This window comes from Poecilia mexicana, unplaced genomic scaffold (assembly GCF_051168715.1).
Source record: "Poecilia mexicana isolate PSO_F unplaced genomic scaffold, ASM5116871v1 scaffold_20, whole genome shotgun sequence".
Lineage (NCBI taxonomy): Eukaryota > Metazoa > Chordata > Actinopteri > Cyprinodontiformes > Poeciliidae > Poecilia > Poecilia mexicana.
Window position 1 is genome coordinate 17,913,490 of NW_028263389.1, and position 22,418 is coordinate 17,935,907.

A 22,418-nucleotide genomic window follows, 5' to 3' on the forward strand; every position below is an offset into this window, starting at 1 on the left:
TTAAAACCGCTGTGGTGCTGCAGGAAAGACTGGTACGCTCCATAAGGAAACATTGAAACAGCTGGGCTGAATCTTCCAAACAGACAAAAAAAAAAACATCAGAAAGCTGGAAACTGTAACTTATAAAAATGAACAACATAAAATAAAATAATATATTTATTTTGTTTATCCTACCTGGTCTAAAATAGAAAAAATAATTTTGTTTGATTTGATGTCAGTTTTTATGTTTTTTAGTTTGTAGATCTATTATGACTCCAACCTTGATTAGAGGGGGGAAAAATCTGGGTTATTATAAAATTTATTTTCGATGATCCAGTTGATAATACCCCCCGCTTTTCTCTGAACTTTATTAATGTACCAGAAATCGATGTCATATAGCTGACAAGCAGGGGTATTTTTAACCTAACATACAGATTACTCTCTTTTGGGGACCATGAATGGCGCTGCGGGTCTGTCCGCGGAGGAGACGCTGTGTCTGTAGCCCGGGTCCGCCCCCTCTCCCCGGTCACATCATGGTACGATCCGAAGCGAACTCAGTTCCTCCGTCTGGCTGTCTGAGAGGCTGATTCACGGCACATTTCTGCCCCGGAAAGTCTCGCTGCACGCCGCGCTCTCCTCTCTCGTCTCCTCCCTGCGTCTTGTTGTTGCTTGTCTGTGAAAAGCGCAAAGCTGGACCGGTACATAATGACCATGTACAAGGGGAAGCGTCGCAACCATCGCTGTAAGTTTGCACGACGTCCTGAGCGGACAGGTGATAATAACACTGGGGACATTTTCTCTGCGCTGCTTTGCTTTGCTTTGCTTAGAAGCTGCAAACTGCTTCAGGAGACAAAATATGAGTTGCTACTGTGTCTGTGTCATAAATTGATCTGCTCTGAAATGTTTTGCTGCAGCCTGTATTGCACCTGCTTCTGCTTTTGTTGGTTTCATGTGCTAATTAAGACTACGGAGGGATAAACAATTACTTCTGTTTTGCAGCAGAATTCAAAAACTGCATACGCTGCATGGTTTTTGGAGGGACGGAAAGTATTTAGTGAGCATAAATTTCTGCTTATGTGCATTATTTTTAATCCAAATTATTCCCATTAGGCTTTGTAGCTTTTATGTGGGGTACTTTAGGTTTAATGCCTTCAAATTTCCACGTTTATAGTGAGATAATTGCTTTAAAGGATCACTGTGGTTCATGAAAGAGGGATCTGTGCTCTGCTTTTGCTTGACAAAAGGAAATTGAATCTGCAAAAATGGACCGTGCTTTACCTCTTTCTGGTTCTGCACACATTTGAACAATACACAGAGGAGTAAGTGTTAAGAGAGAAAAAAGGCAAAAGCATTCAGGCGTTTTCAAGCAGAAGAGGCGTAGACCCAGAAAACCTGTGCACAGATTAATAAAAAGCTGTTTCCAGCTGCTTTTTAGGATTTAAAATTACCACTTTGCTTTTATTTTCATGTTTATCTTTGCAAACTGCATACAGTCTAGTAAATTCACAGCTTAACTGACTCTCAGCATCATATGCAGCTCGTTCAATTTTCAGCCCATGAATAAGATCCTCCTCCAGTGTCATACATATCTATATATATATATATATATATATATATATATATATATATATATATATATATATATATATATATATATATATATATGGGAATTGCAGAAGAGCATGTTGAAGGGTGAGCAATGTCAAGCTGGGTGAGATGATCAGAAAGTGCCGTGGTGTTGCTGTAACTGATGAATGAAAATGTGTTCTTAGAGAGAGGAGTGTGTTTTCTTTCTTTTTGGCTTGTTTATCCGCCTGTACTGAACACTCCCCTGAAGCGGTCTGCGACTTTAAGAATGCATCAGCATGAAACTTTAAAGGGCATATGTAACCATTTTCACAACTTTTTCTTTTCAGTGGTGTCCAGACTGATATTTATGTTCATTTCTATTTTCAATGTTGTTAAATATGTTTTTAAAAAAATAAAGGAACAAAAACATAAAATTAGCAGAAAATTCCCCAGAATTAATGATGAAACACTGAACTTGGGCATCAATGCATAAGATTGGCCAGCCAGTAGGAGAGTAGTGACATGAAAATCTCCAGGTTGAGTGAAATTAATCGGTGGAAGATTTATATGATGATTTCTGTAGTGAGGAGGAGAATGTCCGGAGTAATGTTAGGAAACCAATAATAAAAAAAACTCCAACCAGGGGTTTAAAATCAGTCTGTGGTGAACACAGACTATTTAAGTCTGCAAGTGAACAGAGACAAAAAATACAAAACACTGAAGTTCAGGCAGCAATCAGACGGATGTTGTGATTTCTGCTCCTGTTCTGACCAGCATTTTTATATTAGCAAGTCATGCTACATGGAACCAGCTGAAAGCCTCACTGTTCTAACGAGTCTGTGCATTAGTGATGATAACTGCAGCAGAATAGTGAATCTGTCATGATATTATTTCAGACACACATTGGCCTTCACTCCAGCTTTAATGTTAAAAGTCGGCCATTGGTTTTCTCATATTGTTTCTTGTTTTATCTGCTACACATGTGGTGGAAGTCATGTAGAGCTGCATACTGTCTAATCACAACCATAGCAGGTTATATCACAACTGCAAAGAACTGCTGGGATCCAACGGTTGGCCAGCAGTGCAAAGTTTTGCATATCAATATTAAATTTGGCACTCGATATGTAGTTTTAGTAGCTGTGATGCTAAAGCTCATAGATTACTCTGTGAAATAAAAAGCAAAAATTGAATACAATTAATATTTTTGTTGCAATTTTCAGCAATTCACACATATATTGTGCAGATCTACTTTTTAGAGCAGCCAGAATGCTGATTTACAAACTGTTGTTCAATAGATTAAGACACTGAGAAATAAACAAATTGCTTGGAGTGAGTGAGTACTGTCTTTAGTTGACAGCAGATGTTTTGTAATGAGACACAAAGCAGCTCATTCTTACCTGAGAGACTTTATGATTATAAACAAACCCAGAGGTTGTTCTAATGGTCTGGCTGTTGACTCTGGTACAACTATCTGCGGTCGCCATAAACTTTCTTCTTTCCTCTTCTGTCAGCTTTAGGTTGTCTGTCATTGAATAATTCAAATGTTTACAAGAAAGAGAGACCATTTTTGCTGGATAAGGAAAACTTTTCCAGCAAGTAAAAGTGCTTACCCAACACTTTTTTCCTGTACTTATTTAAAAACCACAGATTTAATTCAACACTAACTGTAGCAGGATGCCTGTCTTCCAAAACATTCCACATTTTTCTCATCCGCCCACAGCATATTTTCCCAAAAGTCTTAGGGATCACGAGGATTACTTTGGCAAATCTGAGATATTCCCTTGTGGTGTTTAAGCAGAAAAAATAATTACTTTGTCAGTGGAAAGGAGGCAGTTGTTTTGTATCTGTTCTTAATCGAGGCATGCTGTTACTTTGTGAGCTCTTTCATCCTACTTCATGTTGTCAGACAGGCTCTATTTAAGTAATTTCTTGATTCTACTGGTCTATGAGCAAAGGTTTTGATCAAATTATATTCATATGTCAGAATGACCTAGACTTGGATCTAACTGTGGAATCTGGCAATACTTGAAAATTGATGTTTACAAATGTTTTTCATTCAATCTAACTGAGCTTAAGCTATTTAGCCAAGAACAATCAACAAAACTGTAAGTCTCTGGTTGTGCAGAGCTGTAACGTGTAGAGAAAGCTGGTTGAACAAAGTTGAATGGATGCCAGACTTTGCTTGAAAACTTTGGAGTTCTGTCACAAGCACAACCGAAGGCTGATATTTGGGAAAAATGTTTTCAAAACCCCTTTTTAATCAAAAAATATTAACTCAGTAACTTCAGATGCGTGTTGTTGGCAGCACAGACCAAATGATTTTACGAGTATGTACAGACTAGTTGGTCTAAAATGTCTGGGCAAGCTGCTAGATTTCCAGACAGATTTCCTCCGGGACAGTTTTTTTGTTTTCAGAGTTTGTATGTGAGACTGTGCTGTCTGTCTCCACAGACTACACTCCTTTGCCCAGAAATGCAGCGTGCATGTCCGTGGGAAGGCATGCTAATCAGGCGCAACACAGTCCATGCTGTAGCGGTTCGAGGGGGGCATCTCTACTTCCCTTCAATAAGCCACCAGCAATTCCAGGATTTAATCCGTTCCGAACATTTTAGTTCTCCCGAACATTTTAGTTCTCACGTAAGATGCAAGTTGCAGCTACTTAAAAAAAAAAAAAAAAAAAAACTCAAGCTGTGCCAAAAATCTGACTTCCTCTTTTTGGTTCAGTTCTGCACAAGCCAAAGGCAGCGCGCTTCTTGCCTGTGCTGGAAATATGATTTCATCTATCTGTCAGAGAAGACCTAATGTGCCTCCCTTGTCGATGATGAAATAATGTGACAGAGCTGTCACAAGATGTTGCTCCCAAAGAGCCCTCGTCTTTCCCACCAACGGCATCATCAAGGCTCTTTGGACCACCGGCTGCCAGGACATCAAGTAGTGACACAGAAAGACGGAGAATTAATGAGAAACAGACAGACAGTTGTCTCTCTGTTTCTCATTTATCCAGCTGTCTGTCTGGATAAAAGAGTTAGCTTCCTCACAATGAGAACTACTAATACTCGGTTTGTTTTGGCTAAATCTCATCTTTACGTCTTGTTTCCCACCACTAGCCTTCCTCTCCATACTGCATTCATCTGTCCTGAGTTTTCTGCTTTTTTAGTTGCTACATCTGAGATATTTAAATGTAGTATTTTCCAATAAGTGGGGAAAAAAAGTCAACGGTGCATGAAAAACGACTTGTATTTTCAGACTATATTTTAATCTAAAACAGGCCAGACTTTAAAAAATTTTAAACTTCTGTCTTAAAGGTAAAATATTGTGTTAAAACCAAATGAGCAAGTGTGCTAGAGCTCTGCTTCGGTTGCTAGGTGATGGGCGGAACTCTGCTTTGGTTGCTAGGTGACAGGAAGAGCTGCGCTGGAGTTGCTAGGTTACGGGGCTGAGCCTGCAAGAACTTATTGCCAAACTCCAGCTGGGTGTTTTGGGATGTTTTTACAAATAGTTCAGACCCAAATGGAAGTACAAAAATGTCCTAAATGTAAATTTTTCATAGCAGGTTCCCTTAAAATGATTTTATCAAACATGAATGAAAGTGACATAGAAATATACTAATTTCCATCCATCAGTAAATATATTCTTGCATTTCTACATCTCCTCCTTTATAATCTCTTGTCCAACCATCCATTCTCCAGGATTTGTAAAGCTTGATCTCTATAGAAATGCCTGCCATTATTTCTTTTTGAGCCTTTGTATTTGTTCTGCCATTTAATTTGCAGAAAGGTATAAAAGCTGTGGAACATGGGGTCTGAAAAAGTATGAAATGAAATGTTAAGAACCAAGAGTGCTTCGTTGTTCAGTGGCACAGGACAACTCCTGGTGTTTATGGGTCACACAGAGGGATGTGATCTCAGACTGATGCTGTGCCTTTATCTGTTGAGCCAATGCCTGCAGGTGCTGCGGGTTATGAGACGATTCTCCTGAAACATGGCCTATGCGACTGCAGAAAAGCACTGAGGGTGCTGAAAGTGATTTTTGTGTTTTCTCAAATAGAATAAGTTTTAAAACAAAATGTTGAACACTGCAACACAATGCAGTTCAGGTTTGTTTTGGGGTTCAAAGTATAAATGATGAAATGCAATCCAGTGTTGTGCAACAATAGGTTTAATTTAGCTATGGATAACTATAAATGAATGCAATTACTAACAAAACTAAATTATGTATTTAATATATTAAATACAATAGACAAATGATTTAAGATTAGCATTAGTAATAACCAAAATAAGCTCGGACTTCTTTAATCAACAAACTCACTAAGCGAATAAGACTCAACAATTATGAAACAACTAATAAACTACCATGAAGTTAAACAGCGCAATTAAAAAAAGTAAGAATAAAACCAATAGAAATGCTGCAATTTACAGTTCAGTGTGAACTGTAAATGTTGATAAATCAGGTTTATTTAAGCAGAATCTGGTAAAGAGGACAAATTGGCTTTCAACCAACTTAGATTAGTTGGTGCCAAAAAGCTGTTGTGATTAACTCACACACCTGCACCAGAATATATAAGAATAAAACCTGAACTATAGAAATAGAATGATATATAGTAATATCACAGTCCAGTAGGAACATGTGTGTCTATAGACCAAGGTTTGTATTGATGAATTTGGGAATGAGGCCATATTAGCTGTAAATTGATAAACATCAGACATCAAAACAATTAGTTCATAAAGTAAAGCAGAGGTGAAGATAAAAACATTTTTAAAATTGTTTTCTTTAATAATTTGCTTAATTAAAAATCAACAAACTTTTTGACCATTCATTCTTAATCTAATGATCAATCACCATAGTGATGGATTTTATTTTAGTATTTGAGAATTCCAAGATGGCGTCATATTAGACTCAAGATGGCGGCTTAAAGTAGATGTAAAGACGCTAGCGCTTTGCTATAGGAATCTCTTTGAGCTCTACGTGTATTTTGAGCATCTTTACTGACAATATTTATCATTTTTGAGTTCCAGTGCTGCAGCTAAAACGGTAAAAGCAATTTTGTGAACAACCAAATCAATAATAGTTAGCTAGCGTTTAGCTCTTACATTAGCATGCCAGTTAACGGAATATTTCATGCAGGCTAGTGATTATACAGGAAAGGAAAAACACCAATAAAACAGCTACCAACTCCGCCGCTGTCCAGCCCAGCAAGGCCACTTGCCTCATAAAATTACTTTTTCACACAGGGCCAAGTTAATTTGCATTCACTGTGGGTAGCTCTGTTTAGAAATGATTTGAAAAAAAGCAAAAACAAGAAATCTGTAAGAGCGAAAATGTTTTTTTTTTTTCATGTTGATAACTGAAAATTGCAGGAAGACAAAAAACAAGGATATTTTTTTATGTTATTCTTGTATCTTCTGTTCAACTGACGTCAGTATCAGCAGGTCAAAGCAACACAAAAAGCAGAAATTTCAAATTGGCAACAAGCTCTGATTGGCTCATCATTTTTGGACTAGAAAGCGAGACCAGATCAATAGTCTTAACATTTACCAATTCTTTGTTTCTCCATAAAGACAAAATCCTGCTAGTGTTTCTTTGTTTGTATAGAAAAAGGAAAATGCTGTTTTAGCAGCTCTTAACATGATTGACATTTTCTTATTACTTTTCTTGCAGAGAAGAAATTCCTTCTTTTGTTTGGTGATAAATTAATTCATTTCTCACTTACTAAAAGCATAATCAAATCAAAACCTCTCAAATGGTCTATAAAAATAAATTGGGTCTCTGCAGCTTAAAGATAGCTGTAGTCAGTTTACATTGAAAGCTAGGACGTTGCTAGCTTTATGAACTGGCTGCAATAAATGGACTGGAAACTTAATTTTGTGCTTACAGTGTTTTTGCACAGAAACTAAAGTGTCAGTCACAGAAATGAATTAATTAGCAAAGCAGTAATGGATTTTTTTCCCCTCCCAGGTTCAGATGAGGTGTGCAGCCCGTCTTATCTCTGCTTTTGAGTAATTGTTTAATTTCTCTGTCCATAAAATGTAATAAAATAAATTATGAAACTCATTAAACCTTACACCCCGAGATGACGTTTTGAAACTGCTAATTTTCCTAAATTAATTGTGCATAAATTACTCTTATGTAGTTTCCTGAACTATTATGACAAATATGGACGTATTTTAAAACTATTATACTGCTGTATTATTTATTGTTCAGTAAATTATGTGAGAATTAGTTTGTGTTGTTTTTCAGCATCTCAATACATTTAATTTCTGTTGAAGTTTTTATACAATTAAATTAAAAAAACATATATTATTCCTTACACAAAGTGATATATTTTGAATGTTTATTTATTCTTTAATTCTAATAATTACAGCTTAAAGTTAATAAAACCCATAGTTTTGCTTCTCAGGAAATTTCTCTTTACGATCATGTAAAATCCAGGAATTTGAGCCACAAAAAGCTGCTGAAATGAGTTAAAGAAACCAGCAGCTCAGAAAGATGAAGCCAAGCATCTTATTGGAAAGTTGAGTGGAAGGAAAAAGTATGTTAGAAAATACCAACTACAACAGGTATTAATATCTGTTAAAATAAGTTATTGGTCTTAAGTAACATTTGATTTTTTTTTTGTGGGAAATCAGAATTTTTGGTGTATTAAAAATGAACAAAATTCTTTTTAAATGACAAAATGAATCTATATCACTTTTTGAACTGAAGTGGATCAACTTTCCCTGACTTCAGTCTAATTTCACAGTCGTGTCGTGAAATAATACATCATGTCTACAATTGAAAACTTCAGCTTGAACTCGTTCTCCTCAAACGTTTGGTGTGATGTTTGATCTTCAAAGGATTGACGTGCAGCACCTTTGATATGCAGATAGCTTCCTGCTCCTGTCTTTCTCCATGTAATTAGACCCGCAGTAAAACCAGCCTCTGTTGTTGCTGGGAGGTGTCGGTAAACAAGGCAATTTTCTGCCGATGTGTAAGATTTTTAAAATTCTGATTTAGGAAAATGTTGTGTTATATTTACTCTCCTGTCTGAAGGGACTGATGCATGTTTTCCTCCTAACTTGCGGCTCTGCAAGCAGAGAAAATTAAGAGTAAGGGTTGGTTTCTGGGAGAGAAGGAAGGAAGGAAGGAAGCGTGAGCTCCGAGTGAAGCAGAAAGACCTTTGTCTACATCTCCAGAATATCGATAGCACGTTTTATTGCCCCTGTGAGATTCAGTGAAAATCTGCCCTTGGAAATCCTTTAGTGGAGCAAAGATGAAAGCTTTTATGAGATCCAGACCGCCACCGGTCCTCATTGCTTATTGGATGCTGCGATTTCTTTATCTCAGCCTCCTGCCTTCGTCACACACCTGTCCAGCTTCACAATTCAGCGAGAGACTCGTGTCAAAGACATCTGAGCTAAACCTGGAGCAAAGACGTATTCCCCACATCCCCACCTATCGCCCTCTGAACATCCATCTCTGTCAGCTCCTTTCTGTTTTTACTAGGGGACAAATTCACAATATTACTTTTTACAATTAATTATTGGAAAATAATGTGCTTTTTTTCCTTTAGCAGATGATTGGCAGCCCTTTCTATGCCCTGCTTTTTTTTTTTTTTCACCTCTACATTTAATATTTATCTCATCAAAATGACTCCTGGCGGTTGCTTGGAAATGGGAAACATTATAAAGGAATAAAAGAAGCATAAAAGAAGGAAACATCGTGATATAGAGTCACCTTGCAGGGTTCATTTGAGACTATTTTTTCTTCTGTTTTTGGAAAAGAAAGGAGCCATTACTCATTCCTTGAAGGCTCTAGCTGATATGTCTCAAAGGTGGCTTATTGTAGTCAATCACTTGTGCTGCACGTCTAAAATTTGATGTGCTGCACAGGCTGTACTAAGGCACTTTAATCAGGTGGAGACAGACTTTCTGTACCTCATTAACAGCAGGATGCTCTGCTGGAGAAAGCCAATTTTGCGCATTTTTGGTTTTGAGAATTCAAAATCATTCCTATGCATTGTACCATTAAAAAGTGAAGGAATATTTATAAGCATTTTATCAGTCTTCCTAAAAGCCAAATAGTACAGGAATGTTTTCATTGCATCCTCCAAAAACACAAAATCTTACCAAACATTTCATCTCGTTTCTAGTACAACAATCTTTTCACACTTAAAATAAGACAAAACTAACTTTCGAGTACCTTTTCATTAAGATATAAGAACTTATTTTATGGGGGAATTTTTCTGCCATAATTCGATAGCACATATTTTCAGTCTGAAAGCAGGATTTTGTGTCTCTTATACCTGCGCTTACCTTTCCAGTTTGAAAGCAGGACTTAATTTCTTTCTTTCGGAAACTTGTAATTCTTGTACTCAAAACTTCTGCTCTCTTTCAAATATTCACTGTGTTCTCTCAAACGTTTCTCCTCGCGCTCGAAACTCGTCTCTGCTCAGATCAAACCTCTGCCCGTTTGCGAATCATTTTCTGCTTGCACTTGGAGCAGAAAAGTACAGTCGCCTAGCAACCTCTCAGCCAATAGAATGAAAGTGTTGTACTGGGTGCGTTTGTTTCCTTCTAGTGGGCGTCCCTGCCAACCTGCACTAGAAACTAGACCAACATACTTGGTGGGATTTTGTGTTTTTGCAGTAATTGGTAGCCACTCTACTAGGATTTCTACTACTTAGTTTTTTTTTCTTTTCGTTTATCGCTTTCACAAATGAATGATGGTCCTTCATGCACCTTCAAACTGTACAGATAACTGCTAAATTACTTTTAATTAAAAAATAAATAATCAAATCCTGCCTTTGCCTGCTCAAATGTACCAACTTTTTCACCTGATTATGAAGCTATAATAGACTGCAGCCTCGGTTCACCATGGAGGCAAATGTTTCTTAAGCACTACAGAAAGAAAAACATTGTAATATATATTAAATATATAACTATCTTTATAAGAATGGTAAAAGCAAGGCGATGGCAAATGTTTTAGGGATTTTTAAGCTCATATATTCTTGTACTTGAGAGCAGTATAATTGAGTACTATAAATTTTGTGAATTATTTTTTTTATTCTTTTTTGTGGCTTTTCAAGTCTCTATATATAAAATTAGCACAGAACTGGATGGTTTCTTTGTCTGTCTTTTTACTAAATTAGCAATTGGAGCATGGCAACTTGAAACAGGATTATAACAGAGCATATAATTGCTAATAATGAGCCTAGTTTTACTGCATAGCAACATTACACTCACACAAAGCCTCGTCTGATTTTAATCTTCAATGTTTGCCTCACTTTGGAAATAAGTCCACAAATAGATCTTTAATCTTTTAATGTGATTTCTGCAGAAATTCAAATGGTACAATAAATGCCGTTATGTTGCAAACATTCTCTTTGTCTTACTGGTCATTTTATCTGAAGATTAACCCAAACAGCTTCTGAATAAGGCTATCATAATACAGGGAAAAAATTTTTTAAACTCTTTGATACTAAATAAGATAAAGCATGTGAAACAGCTGATAAAAATTTTCTTTTCTTTTGAAAACTGATTCTTCACCTGTTTATTTCCAGTCTGTGGATAAAGGCACACACACACACACACACACACACACACACGCACACATGAATTGCTATTGTCTCATTTATAGCCTCTATGTTTCTTCGCTGCTGGAGTACAAACAGGTCATTTGCAGCAATGGAAACCAACAAAGTCAGTTGCCAAGGTGTTTTTTAGTAGGCTGGATATTTCTCTTATTTTCTCACAGAAACACGCTGTAGCTTGACAGGAAAATTACCGCTCTCTGGCTTACAGTGGGTGTAATCCCTAACAAGGTCATTCTCTTTCTCTTTTTTGTTTAATCATTATGTAATGCAGCTGACTCATTTCAATTCTAATCCTTTTCTTAATAGAAACAAAAACCAAAAATAATATGCTTAGAATAGAGAAATCATTCATTAGAATTGTGTTGGTTACTTGGAGCTGCAAACAGTTTCTGTTTCAGGTGCTGAATGTTGCTATAGGCCTGAATACCTGGAGCTAAAACCACTAGCACAATTCACTGGGAGTTGTTTTCTTTACTTTTGCTTTAGGCTAGCTTTTTCTTTAACTGCTTTTGGTATTTTCTCAGGTTATTTTTGTTAAAATATGTTGATCTAAGTCATGTTTATGAGGCAAAAACAAAACATCTGTGCTTTGTATCTAAATCAAAATCACACATTTAACTACTTACAACTGTTGATTTTTTTAAAATTATCGATTAATCATTAACTTGAGTATGCAGGACTCAGAAAAGGTCATTTTCTGAAAGAACAACAGAGTTGGAGCAGAAATTTGGCCAAAACTGTATAAAAAATAAACATATAGCTATGGAAAAATTAAGATACTACTTAAAATATCAGTTTCTCAGATTGTGAAAGAATGCTGTGTAATTGGATTTTTAGCAATATGTTTTTTTATTTAAAAAATAAATTACTTTTTTTACTAATTTTATGCAGAAATGGCTAAAGTGATTAAATGAAACACATGCAGCATGTGCTGATTTTTTTTTTATCCGATTTGTTGTATGAATAGTCTACAGAAAAATAATTCACTAAAATATTTAACTGAATCACAAATAAACTGTCATTTCTGGATTCGCAAAATGAGCCTCGGGAATCCTTAAATCTTTCAGTAAACACCTAAAACGCCAAACGTGTCGGTGCTGTCACTGAAACAGCCTCCATCCAGCCCCTTCTGACCTTCTGTTGACTCCTGCTAGCCATCGCCTGTTAGCGCCGCGCTGAGCCTCGGGCTATTAGCTGGTGTTCCCCTTGTTCCGTCTGAAGGAGGGGGAGAGATTTTCAGAGAGGAAGATGAAGCTGCGGAGACAGAGTCGGATTTGTTGCGGCTTCCTCCGGTCCGACAGCTCACACTCCCTCCAGGAATAAGATTTGCATTCCCCTCCGTTCACTTTTCTGTTTTTGTTTCCAGTAAATTGTCTTACATCTCGGCTTATAGCCTCGATTTATTGGGGAGTGCATCCTTTTTATTGTGCTGCTGTTTCTCCACCCTTGCTAATGAAAGGAGATGGGAAGTAGGAGCTTTCTTCAGCTGTGCAGGTGTCACGCAGAAAAGGCCCCGCAGCTCTGAAACGTCTCGTAATGAGCCGCCTCAGTGTGAAGAGACGGAGAGACGAAACGCACCGTCTGATAGGGCGACGGAGGGTGATCGAGGTTAGATATTGTCTTTTGTGAATGTGAAGGAGATGGAGGAGACGTTGAAGGATTGGATGATGCTCAGGTTACAGAAGGATGCACGAGGAAGAGGAGGGTGAGGGAGACAGAGATGTAAGGCAACAAATGAGACCAATAAAACACATGGGCAGCTTCCTCCGGGGAGTCACGGATCCTTGTTTTCCTGACAGAGGAACACAAGCCTGTCTGGGTGATTACTTACACTCCGTGGCTCGGTCTTTCCGCTGCAGTTTTATTCTTCTTCTTCTTTTTTTTTACCCATAACAATGCTCACTTAAAGAAACATTGCTCTGCTCCTCGCAGTCTCTGCTGACGGACAGGGACCTTCCTTTTGAGAATAACAGTAAAGGAGAATCAAGCTCAAACCTGCCTAAGCAAGTTGTTAGGGCATCAAAATTCACGTTGCATCATGTGCACATTTACATAGCTGCGAGCTGGAGCCGTCTTTTTGTTTTTAGAGCAGAGACAGAAACCTTAAGAAGCCTCTTTAACTTATGCAGCACCACAGACAGCTCCATCTCCTTCTCTGGCTCCCCCAGCTGCACATCGAGCTGCCAAACAAGTCAGAACAACAGAACAAAGGGAGGAAACTAAGTAAAGAAAAAAAAAACAACCAGTGTGGTCACTTACCGAGGGAACTGCTCATACATACACCGGGGAGAGTTTGTGACTGCAGGGGAACAACGTGTTCAGAGAGAATAAACTGCAGTCAGTCTTCACAGCATGTCAGATCCATCTGTTCTTTAGCTCATCAATTCATTTATCCATCTTTCAATCTATTAATAATCCCATCTATCAGTCTTATCCTTTTGATCCATCAGTTTGTTTACTCACTCATTAATTCATCAAACCAGTGTCTCTTCTGCCTGTTTCTGAAAGATGCTTCTGGAAAAGAAGTGATCGGTTTTTGCGATCCTTGCAGAAAGGAATCCTGAATAAATGGCCTCAACTTCTTCTGTTTTCACACCTGATCATCTGGTAGACTTTGTACAATTGGAGATCAAAGTTCGCTTTTACACTCCACTGTGTCAAACGATCCAAACCCTTTGAAAAACTTGTTCTACCCCCTCACCTGTGGGGGGCGCTGCACCAAAACCCCTGAAGAAGTCACCGAGTGCAACTTCCTTTACTTCATGAAATGTAAGGAAAAAAGGAGTGGCGTCAGATTTTAGCGGTTGTAGGATTTCTCTTTTGTCATTTCTCCCGTTAGCGATAGACTCACACTTTTGTTTTGGTTGTATTTACCCAGAATGCTCTGCATTATAGTTCACTTCCTGCTTTTGAAGGGATCTCTGGTTTGCTTGGTGTTCACATCCATTCGAACTGAACCAGGGATCACTTCAACCAAACCGAGGCCTAGATTCAGAGTTTGATCACACATTCACGCTTCCCCAAATGAAGAGTTTCTAGTTAAACCAGCTAAAGTTCAATTAAAGCGAACTAAACGGGGCTTGTGTGAATGCAGCCTCATTTTTAAGAGGGGAAGCAGAGGTTTTACTCTTCATCTTATGTCTAATGTTGATCTCGGACGCTCAGGAAAGAAGCTGCCTGCAGCTGTGGTTCTTGAGTTTCAGTTCTGATCCTTATCTTGTGACCATATTTGAGTGTTGGAAACTAGAAGGTCCAGGAAATCTTTACCTTTCTGCTCTGAACTTGGTGTTTGCGCCTCACGTTTCCTGACGGCTTCACTCAGCAAATGTCGAAGCTGTTGCAGCACCGTTACCTAAAATCCCAACGCAGAGCAGGAGGGATATGAGGCACACGTTGTTTACATCAAACTTGTTGCGTCTGTGATTGTTTTAATTGCTTTTGGGGTTTTGGATGATATAATTGCTATGCTGGCTGCTTGGCGCTAATTGAAGGTTTGCCTCCGATGTCGGTAAACCTCCAGGTTAATGAGCAAAACTGTAATTATCTTGTAAGTTGGCACAGAGGTCAAACTCTATCAAGCATGCTGACACAAAAACACGCTCATCCAGTCGTTCCACTCTTAAGTAGTGAGCGTACAAAAACACCCGGATTTAATCTCCTTTCCTCTGGTAGAAGGAGTTCGCCAGCAGCTTATTTCTACTCCAGTGCCATCCCACTCTCAGGGATTTGGGCGCCTCCTTTTATTTGGCATCGGAAAAGCAGAGGCATGAAATATTTAAGCAAATATGTACAGCTGTAAGGCTAAAAGTGTCAGAGAACATCTTTAAGGTCTATAAGGGATTTATCCTGAGCTCTTATTTAAAATAACTTTACAACAAGGTTTAAGTCTCTGCAATGTTCATGACAATATTTCTGTTAAGTCATTAACTGGAATCGGTTATGAAGCAGCCTCTCGAGTGCTTCTGTGAGTGTGATCTCAGGGACAACATAAAAAGAAGAATATGATGGGATTCTTGCGCTGCCTTTAGTCAATTTACAAGGAAAGAGTTTTCTCACTTTTTGCTTCGACTCTTTCATTTTTCACAGCTTTTATTGCATCATGTTAACATTTAAAAGAGAATATTTGCACTGCCTACATTACGTCTTGTGCATAAAACTTTAGCTCACTTAATACAACTTTTAATACTGATGCTAAAACTGCCATATAAGGTTGAATAAAATTAAAGATAATATTCATTTATTCAATCTCAAACATTTTTGTGCATAAATAATATATACATGGACAGAGAGAAAACAGAATAATGTATTTTAAATCACTTTTTGTAAAGTAAATCCTAATACAATCCAGGTGGGGGAAGGGGCGGCATCTCCACAATTTTATTAAAAAGGATTTTTTCAAATTAAACTCTGACATTATTGCATTTTTTGTGCCTTTTATCTTCTTTCTCATTTTAATCCTTAATCATCTTCATGATATGCTCATAATTTTTGTCGTTGCTTATCTAAAAGGTGCATAAACAATTGCTTCAGACATTATTGGCTGTATGGAAATTAAATTTGGCATCCAAAATAAGCAAAATTAATCTAGATTACATTGGAGTCTGATCATTGTCCGTTATTGACTCATGTATAAAAACAAATCTTCTCTTTTTACGGTATTGGAGTTGTTCCCTTATGATGTAGAGTTGAACGTCTTTCTAATTTTTTTTAAAGGTTTGTTCAGCACTGTCGTCATAATCCGAAGCCGTTTCTCTGAGAGATACATCTTAAAGTGAATACTTTATTGTTAGTTTACTCTCTTTTTTTAGATTTTGTTGCATTTTGAGCAGTAAATTGACAGGAAATAGCCTGGAGAAAGAAGGATGCTGTCATCCCATAACTAGGGATGACGGCATCAAGGACTTCAGCCTCTGCACATTTCCACTATTTCTCTTTTTTTTCTTACTTATTTAACGTCAATAAATTGAATCGGGTGTATTCTGAAGCCAGGATGATTCAGATTCATGTTAGAAATAAGTGGCCTTACAATCAGTGAAGCGTTTATCAGAAAATGATCAGAGCTGCCTGATAAAAATACTATTTCTGGAACCAGATTTTGCAGAAATGTGGGAAGTTTTTAGACTCTTCCGCCATAATCAAGATGGCGCCAGTGTGTACGGCAGGCCGTCTGTCCTTACCGTATGTTAATGTTTGTATTAGCGCTTATTTGCCAAAGTTTTTATACCAGCGCTCTACTGATCTATGACCGCCGAACTCTTTTGGATCTCCGATCCTCAGCAGAGACGACATTTCTTTATGGAAATCCGAAAACTTTGCCTCCGGTTCTCATGGGAGTACCGGATTACCTCCTCTGCATACTGGCCACACCTTTCCGGAGAAAACGCCATCGCGTCCGGGGGAGACGCAGCGGTAGGCTGGTGAGGTTGAAGTTCAGCTTATCACGGATTGCCACAACTGGAACGAATCTTTTTTGGTCCCCTCTGGATTCTGCTTATACCTGGTTGGTGCCGCTGGCTGGCTCAGAAGGACGGGTTTTTCAGCAACGGCCCCGCTACCGTATTCAGAGACGCTCTAGACAGCAGGGAGTGAACTCGACGAACCTCCAGGCTCTACGTCGGGGTGTTTACAGCGGTAAAGACCAGAACCGACCGGCCCCTGTCAGGATCGGCTTGGTAAATGCCAGATCACTTTCAAATAAAACTTATATTCTTAAGGACGTCTTCATTTCAAATCGACTAGACTTCCTGTGTGTAACAGAGACTTGGCTGAGTGTTGGTGAGCTCACTGCATTCTCTGAACTTTTACCGCCAGACTGTGTTTACTTGAATTGTCCCCGAAAGTCTGGTCGTGGAGGAGGAATAGCAACCTTTTTCCGGAATGTATACAAATGTAAGCCGCTGTCCGCGTCCTTCTCCTCCTCCAGTTTTGAACTGAGTATGTTTGAGTTAGGTCGCTCGTACCCAATGCTGTGCGCTGTTATTTACAGACCCCCTGGATATAATAAGGACTTTTTGAATGATTTTTCTGAACTGTTGGCATATGTTTTGCCTCTATATGATCAAGTTCTTATTGTTGGAGATTTTAATATTCATGTTTGTTGCCCGGACAAACAGATGGTAAAAGATTTTTTAAATTTGATTGATTCTTTTAATTTCATTCAGTGGGTATTTGAGCCCACACATGAAGGTGGTCATGTATTAGACCTTGTTCTATCTTTTGGGTTGTCAATTTCCCACTTGATGGTTGGTGATGCTGTGTTTTCAGATCATAAACCGGTGTTGTTCAATATTGATATGCCTAGCAACTTTGTAAAACCCTGTGTTTCTGCACGGTGCCATCGCGTAATAAGCCAGCAAACGGCTATTCGTTTTTCTGAGTTATTTGAATCAAAAATTTCTATGCCATCATTTACTGATACAGAGACCCTTACCGCTTGGCTCTATTCTACATGTCAATCGGCTCTAGATGAAGTGGCTCCAATGAAACCCAGGAAATGGAGGACTAAAATGGAACCATGGCTCAATGATAGAACTCGTGCTGCTCGACGTGAATGCAGAAAATTTGAACGAAAGTGGAAAAAAGACAAGTTACAGGTGTCGTTCCAGCTGTTAAAGGATTCCTGGCATCGATATCAGCTAATAGTGAAAGACACCAAACGGGAGCACTTGTCAAATATAATTTTACTTAATCGTCACAAGCCTCGCTTATTATTTCATATTGTTGATGGTGTTTTGAATGTTCTGCATTATACGGGCTTTGAGCCATCTCTGGAGGTATGTGAGAAATTTCGCGTTTTTTTCGAGGACAAAGTGGCTGGTGTTAGGGCCAATATTATGTGTTCAGCTTCTGACCCTTCAGTTGCTGTCAAATGCTCCACTGCTTTGTCTCAGTTTGAACCTGTTACTTTGTCTTTAATACATGAGACTGTAGGTCATCTTAAGGCCTCAGGTTCTGCAGCTGACATTTTACCCCCACGACTTTTTAAAGAGGTTCTTCCTGTTTTAGGGATTTCTATTACGGCTATTATAAATAGTAGCATGATCACTGGTGTGGTTCCAAAACCTTTTAAACAGGCATCAGTTCAACCGCTGATCAAAAAACCTGGCTTAGACCCTTTTCTGTTATCTAATTTTAGGCCTATTTCAAAGCTTCCATTTATGTCTAAAATTTTAGAGAAAGTTGTTTATAATCAACTAAAGGCCTATCTCGATGTAAATAACATTCTTGAAGATTTTCAGTCTGGTTTTAAAACTTTACACAGCACCGAATCTGCATTGTTGAGGGTGTTTAATGATATCCTTTTGGCTACTGATGCTGGAGATCCAGTGGTTTTAGTTCTTTTAGATTTGACTGCAGCCTTTGATACGGTGGACCATGATGTTTTACTTTCCCGTTTAGAGCATTATGTAGGTCTCAAAGGCACAGTCTTAGTGTGGCTTAGGTCGTATTTGACGGATAGGTCTTTCTGTGTTGACATAGATGATTTTAGATCATCGCCTGCTCCTTTATTGTGTGGAGTACCGCAGGGCTCGATACTTGGACCTCTTTTGTTTTCTCTATATTTGCTTCCCCTTGGGTCAATATTTAGGAAACATAATATTGCTTTTCATTGCTATGCGGATGATACACAAATTTATGTGCCTCTCAATCGTAAGGGAGTCAATACAGTACCAATTTTAATGGAGTGCCTTGATGACATAAAAACTTGGATGGCTCTCAATTTTCTGAATTTTAATGAAAGAAAGACGGAAGTTATTATTTTTGACCCTGGTACTACCTGCAAGTCCACTCCTGTGGATTTGGGTCCGCTATCACATTACGTAAAGCCATTTGTTACAAATTTGGGCTTTGTAATGGACGCAAATTTTAAGTTGGATAAACAAATCAGTGCCGTTGTGAAAACGAGCTTTTTCCATTTGAGGCGGCTTGCTAAGATTAGGAATATTGTACCAGTGGATTATTTTGAAATATTAGTCCATGCGTTTATTACAACACGACTGGATTACTGTAACTCCTTATATGTGGGTGTTAGCCAGTCTTCCTTGTCCCGTCTTCAGCTGGTCCAGAATGCGGCTGCTCGGCTTTTAACTGGATCGCGGAAGAGAGAACATGTTACCCCGATTTTATATTCTCTGCACTGGCTGCCGGTACATTTCAGAGTGCATTTTAAGATTCTTTTATTTGTATTTAAATCTTTAAATGGCCTTGCTCCCTCCTATCTCTCTGAGCTGCTACATATACACTGTCCTCCTCGAGCTCTTAGATCAGCGAGCCAAATGAACCTGGAGGTGCCGAGGACTTCCAGGAGGCAGAGAGGAGACAGGGCGTTTGCTGTTGCAGCTCCCAAACTTTGGAATTCTTTACCTATGTTGGTAAAACAGGCCCCCTCTTTAGCAATTTTTAAATCTGCTCTTAAGACTTACCTTTTTCGGTTGGCCTTTGATTCAGTTTGAGATGCTGCTTTTCTGTATTAATCTGGGTATGTTTATGTATTATATAGAGTGTTTTACGTCACTGCATTGTTGGTTTTGATGTGTTTTAATTTTGATTTTTATTTGTTTAATCTTGTGATTGTACAGCACTTTGGTCAGTGGTACTGTTTTAAAGTGCTATATAAGTAAACTTGCCTTGCCTTGCCTTGCCCATTGTCTTAATTAGACAACCCAGATTGAAGGGTAACATTTTATTTTTGCCGTGTGGAGTGTTATCTGTGAATTTTCCTTCAGTGTACCTTGACTGATGAGTTTTTTTTCTCTCTTTGTTCTTACAGACATAAACATGGCGGGCGAGCCCAAGCCTTACAGGCCCAAAGGCGGCTCCAAGCGGCCGCTCTCAGCTGTTTACAGGTACGACTCGTCCTCCTTTCAACATTCAGCGAGTTCCTTCACCACTGTCATGAATATTAACCTGCTTTCGCATCCGGCTGCTGCTGCTGATGTAAATCTGCTGTAATCTTTAAAATATGAGGATTCCTTATTATGCTTCCCTCTTTCCCCTCGTTTGAACCTCGCATTTCCAATTAACGGCATGATTTTTGCATTTCTGGGGCCTGACTTCAGTTTATACAGCAAAAGCAGCGAAAGCTCAGAGGAATTAATGTTGTGTGAGCTTCATTAAGCATGACCCCGATTTTCTGCCCAGTGCGCGTTTCATTTCGTGGAGAACCCGGACTGCATATTTACTGGCATCTAACATGACAAAGGTCCAGATTTGTTTTGTATGTTTTCTCATACTTTCCCTAAAGTTAACAATCCAACCAATTAACTCCTGCTTTTATTGATAGTTTGTTTCTTTACACGTCTTATTTAACTCATTTATCAGCTTGTGTAGTGCTGCCATGGATCCTCATTTGCATTTTGTTGCTGCGAGAAGGATGTGAAATGGTAATTACAGACCACAAAAGAGAGAGATTTCTCCAAAATGAAACGACATAAATCCTAATTTAAATTCCTGCACGAGAAACTGGGCTGTTTTATTTTCATTCTTTTTTCATTTCAAGCGCCATCCACATTTTTAATCTCCTAAAGTCATTTATTTTCTCTATTTCTGGAGTTTTTTAACAGTATGAAACTTTCACAGTACATACTAATAAAACAGAATGACATTAAAAAGTTAGCTCAATGTTCTAGTTCAGCATTTTAATCCAAAAAGAGGAAAAAACACAATTATCAAAATGTTTTTCTAATCTTTTTGAAATTACAGAAAATACACAAACAGCAAAAACAAAGAAATCTATTAAAACTTGAAGTAAAATTGAATAAAAAAGTAATTTCTGCCGAATGTGAGTCAAACATCATTTCTCATCTAGTTTGGTTTTCTTCTAAGATAAGAAGAGCTGACTAAGGCTTTTAGTAGCAGGTAAAGAATTGAAAGATTTCCCAAAAGAATATAAAAATATCCATTCCATTCTATGGAAAATAAAAGCGTACATGCAGAGATCCGGCTACTGAAATAAGTTCCCCATCCGTCCACAAGATGAAAAAAGAAGTACGTGACTTTTATAAACAATTTGTTTTTTACATATTTGTTCAAAATGTCACCATGTTAAGAGACAGATGATCAGTAAAAAAGAAACCAAGGAAGAAAATGGAGTTTACCACCTCCTCCCTGTGCTCCTTTTTTCATCTGCAGATTCAGGAGGAAGATCTTAGTGCTGTCAATCATGTTCGTGTATGTGCTGGTCAATGTGCTAATGGCAGAGAAACAACTTACCATTACAGAAAAACAGTTTATCCTCCGTCATCTGTGAAAATGCTAACTACCCTAAGCATTCACAGCAGTCTGCAGTGTGGGCAATCAGCTGAAGTGTAGCGGAGAGTAAGGGGCAGGGCATGAACAGCACGTACACAAGGGTGATTGACAGCACTAACCTCTTGGCTCTGACTGAGTTGTCCATTTCTCTACTTATACTTGGGAGAAGGCGGAGAAGTTTGATTATTTTTTCACAGATGAACTGTCTCATGTTCTACTGTCAGAATGTAGTGACCGTTTTAATAAATATGCAAAAAACATATTCTTAATAAAAGTTTCAGAAAGTGCATGGCCCTGAAAGCTAGCTTTCATCTCAGGTAAGCAATGAGCAAACCATGAAGGTTTTTATTTTTTTTACCTGTGATGTAAATCACCTTGATATGTGAGCATTTCTCAGTATACAGCTGAATATTTAAGGGTGTGAGGGTAAATCTTTATCGGACAGAATGTGTGTTACACACAGTGCTTTCTTTCTCTCAGTGCGATAATTATGGCTTACAGCAAATGAAAACAAAGCCGCTCACCTTACAGAGAGTAAGAGAGTTTTTCTCTTTGTCTCTTCTGTTTCTCTTGTAGCGGTTACGAGTTTGATTACGAATACTACAGGGATGATTTCTACAGCAGGTATGCATCATCCGTTTTTATATCTTAAGATTGTTCCTACCTGTCACCCGAGCCAATCCCGTCTCAGTTAATGTTGCAGGAAGGTAAAGCTGAAATACTGGGAAAGGAAGTATTTATAATCCTTTAACATTTGCCATGTTTTATCGCATTACAACCACAAACTTTGGTGTGTTGTGTTGAGATTTTATGTGAGAGACCAAGACAAGTTGTCAAATCTTACAAGTCCAGGGAGTTTTTACTGAGCCTACAATTGAGTCTTGTGGGATAAATCTCTACCAGCTTTGTACATCCAGAGGTTGATTTGTTCTCTATTTTATTGTGAAATATCTCCAGCTTAGTCAGACTGGATGGAGCGTCTCAGAGTATCACGTCAAGTCCACTCTGGACTTTGACAGGACAATTCCCATGTATTTAGCTCCATCTA

The 22,418-nt window shown here is 38.3% G+C and overlaps 1 protein-coding gene across 4 annotated transcripts in view; it reads left to right on the forward strand.

Moving 5' to 3' along the window:
• The first annotated feature begins 520 nt into the window (after nt 1-520).
• Nucleotides 521-22,418, forward strand: part of LOC106923810 (RALY RNA binding protein like) — a 38,809-nt gene continuing 16,911 nt past the window's right edge. Inside the window, exons 1-3 of one of the 4 annotated variants that reach the window (XM_088001171.1) lie at nt 522-721; nt 19,890-19,965; nt 21,947-21,994. In XM_088001171.1, the coding sequence (XP_087857297.1) occupies nt 685-721; nt 19,890-19,965; nt 21,947-21,994 (161 nt within the window). In that variant the 5' untranslated portion in view covers nt 522-684. Of the gene's footprint in view, nt 722-16,283; nt 16,792-19,889; nt 19,966-21,946; nt 21,995-22,418 lie in introns of those variants that run through there. The other 3 variants (XM_088001172.1, XM_088001173.1, XM_088001174.1) reach the window with 3 other exon arrangements.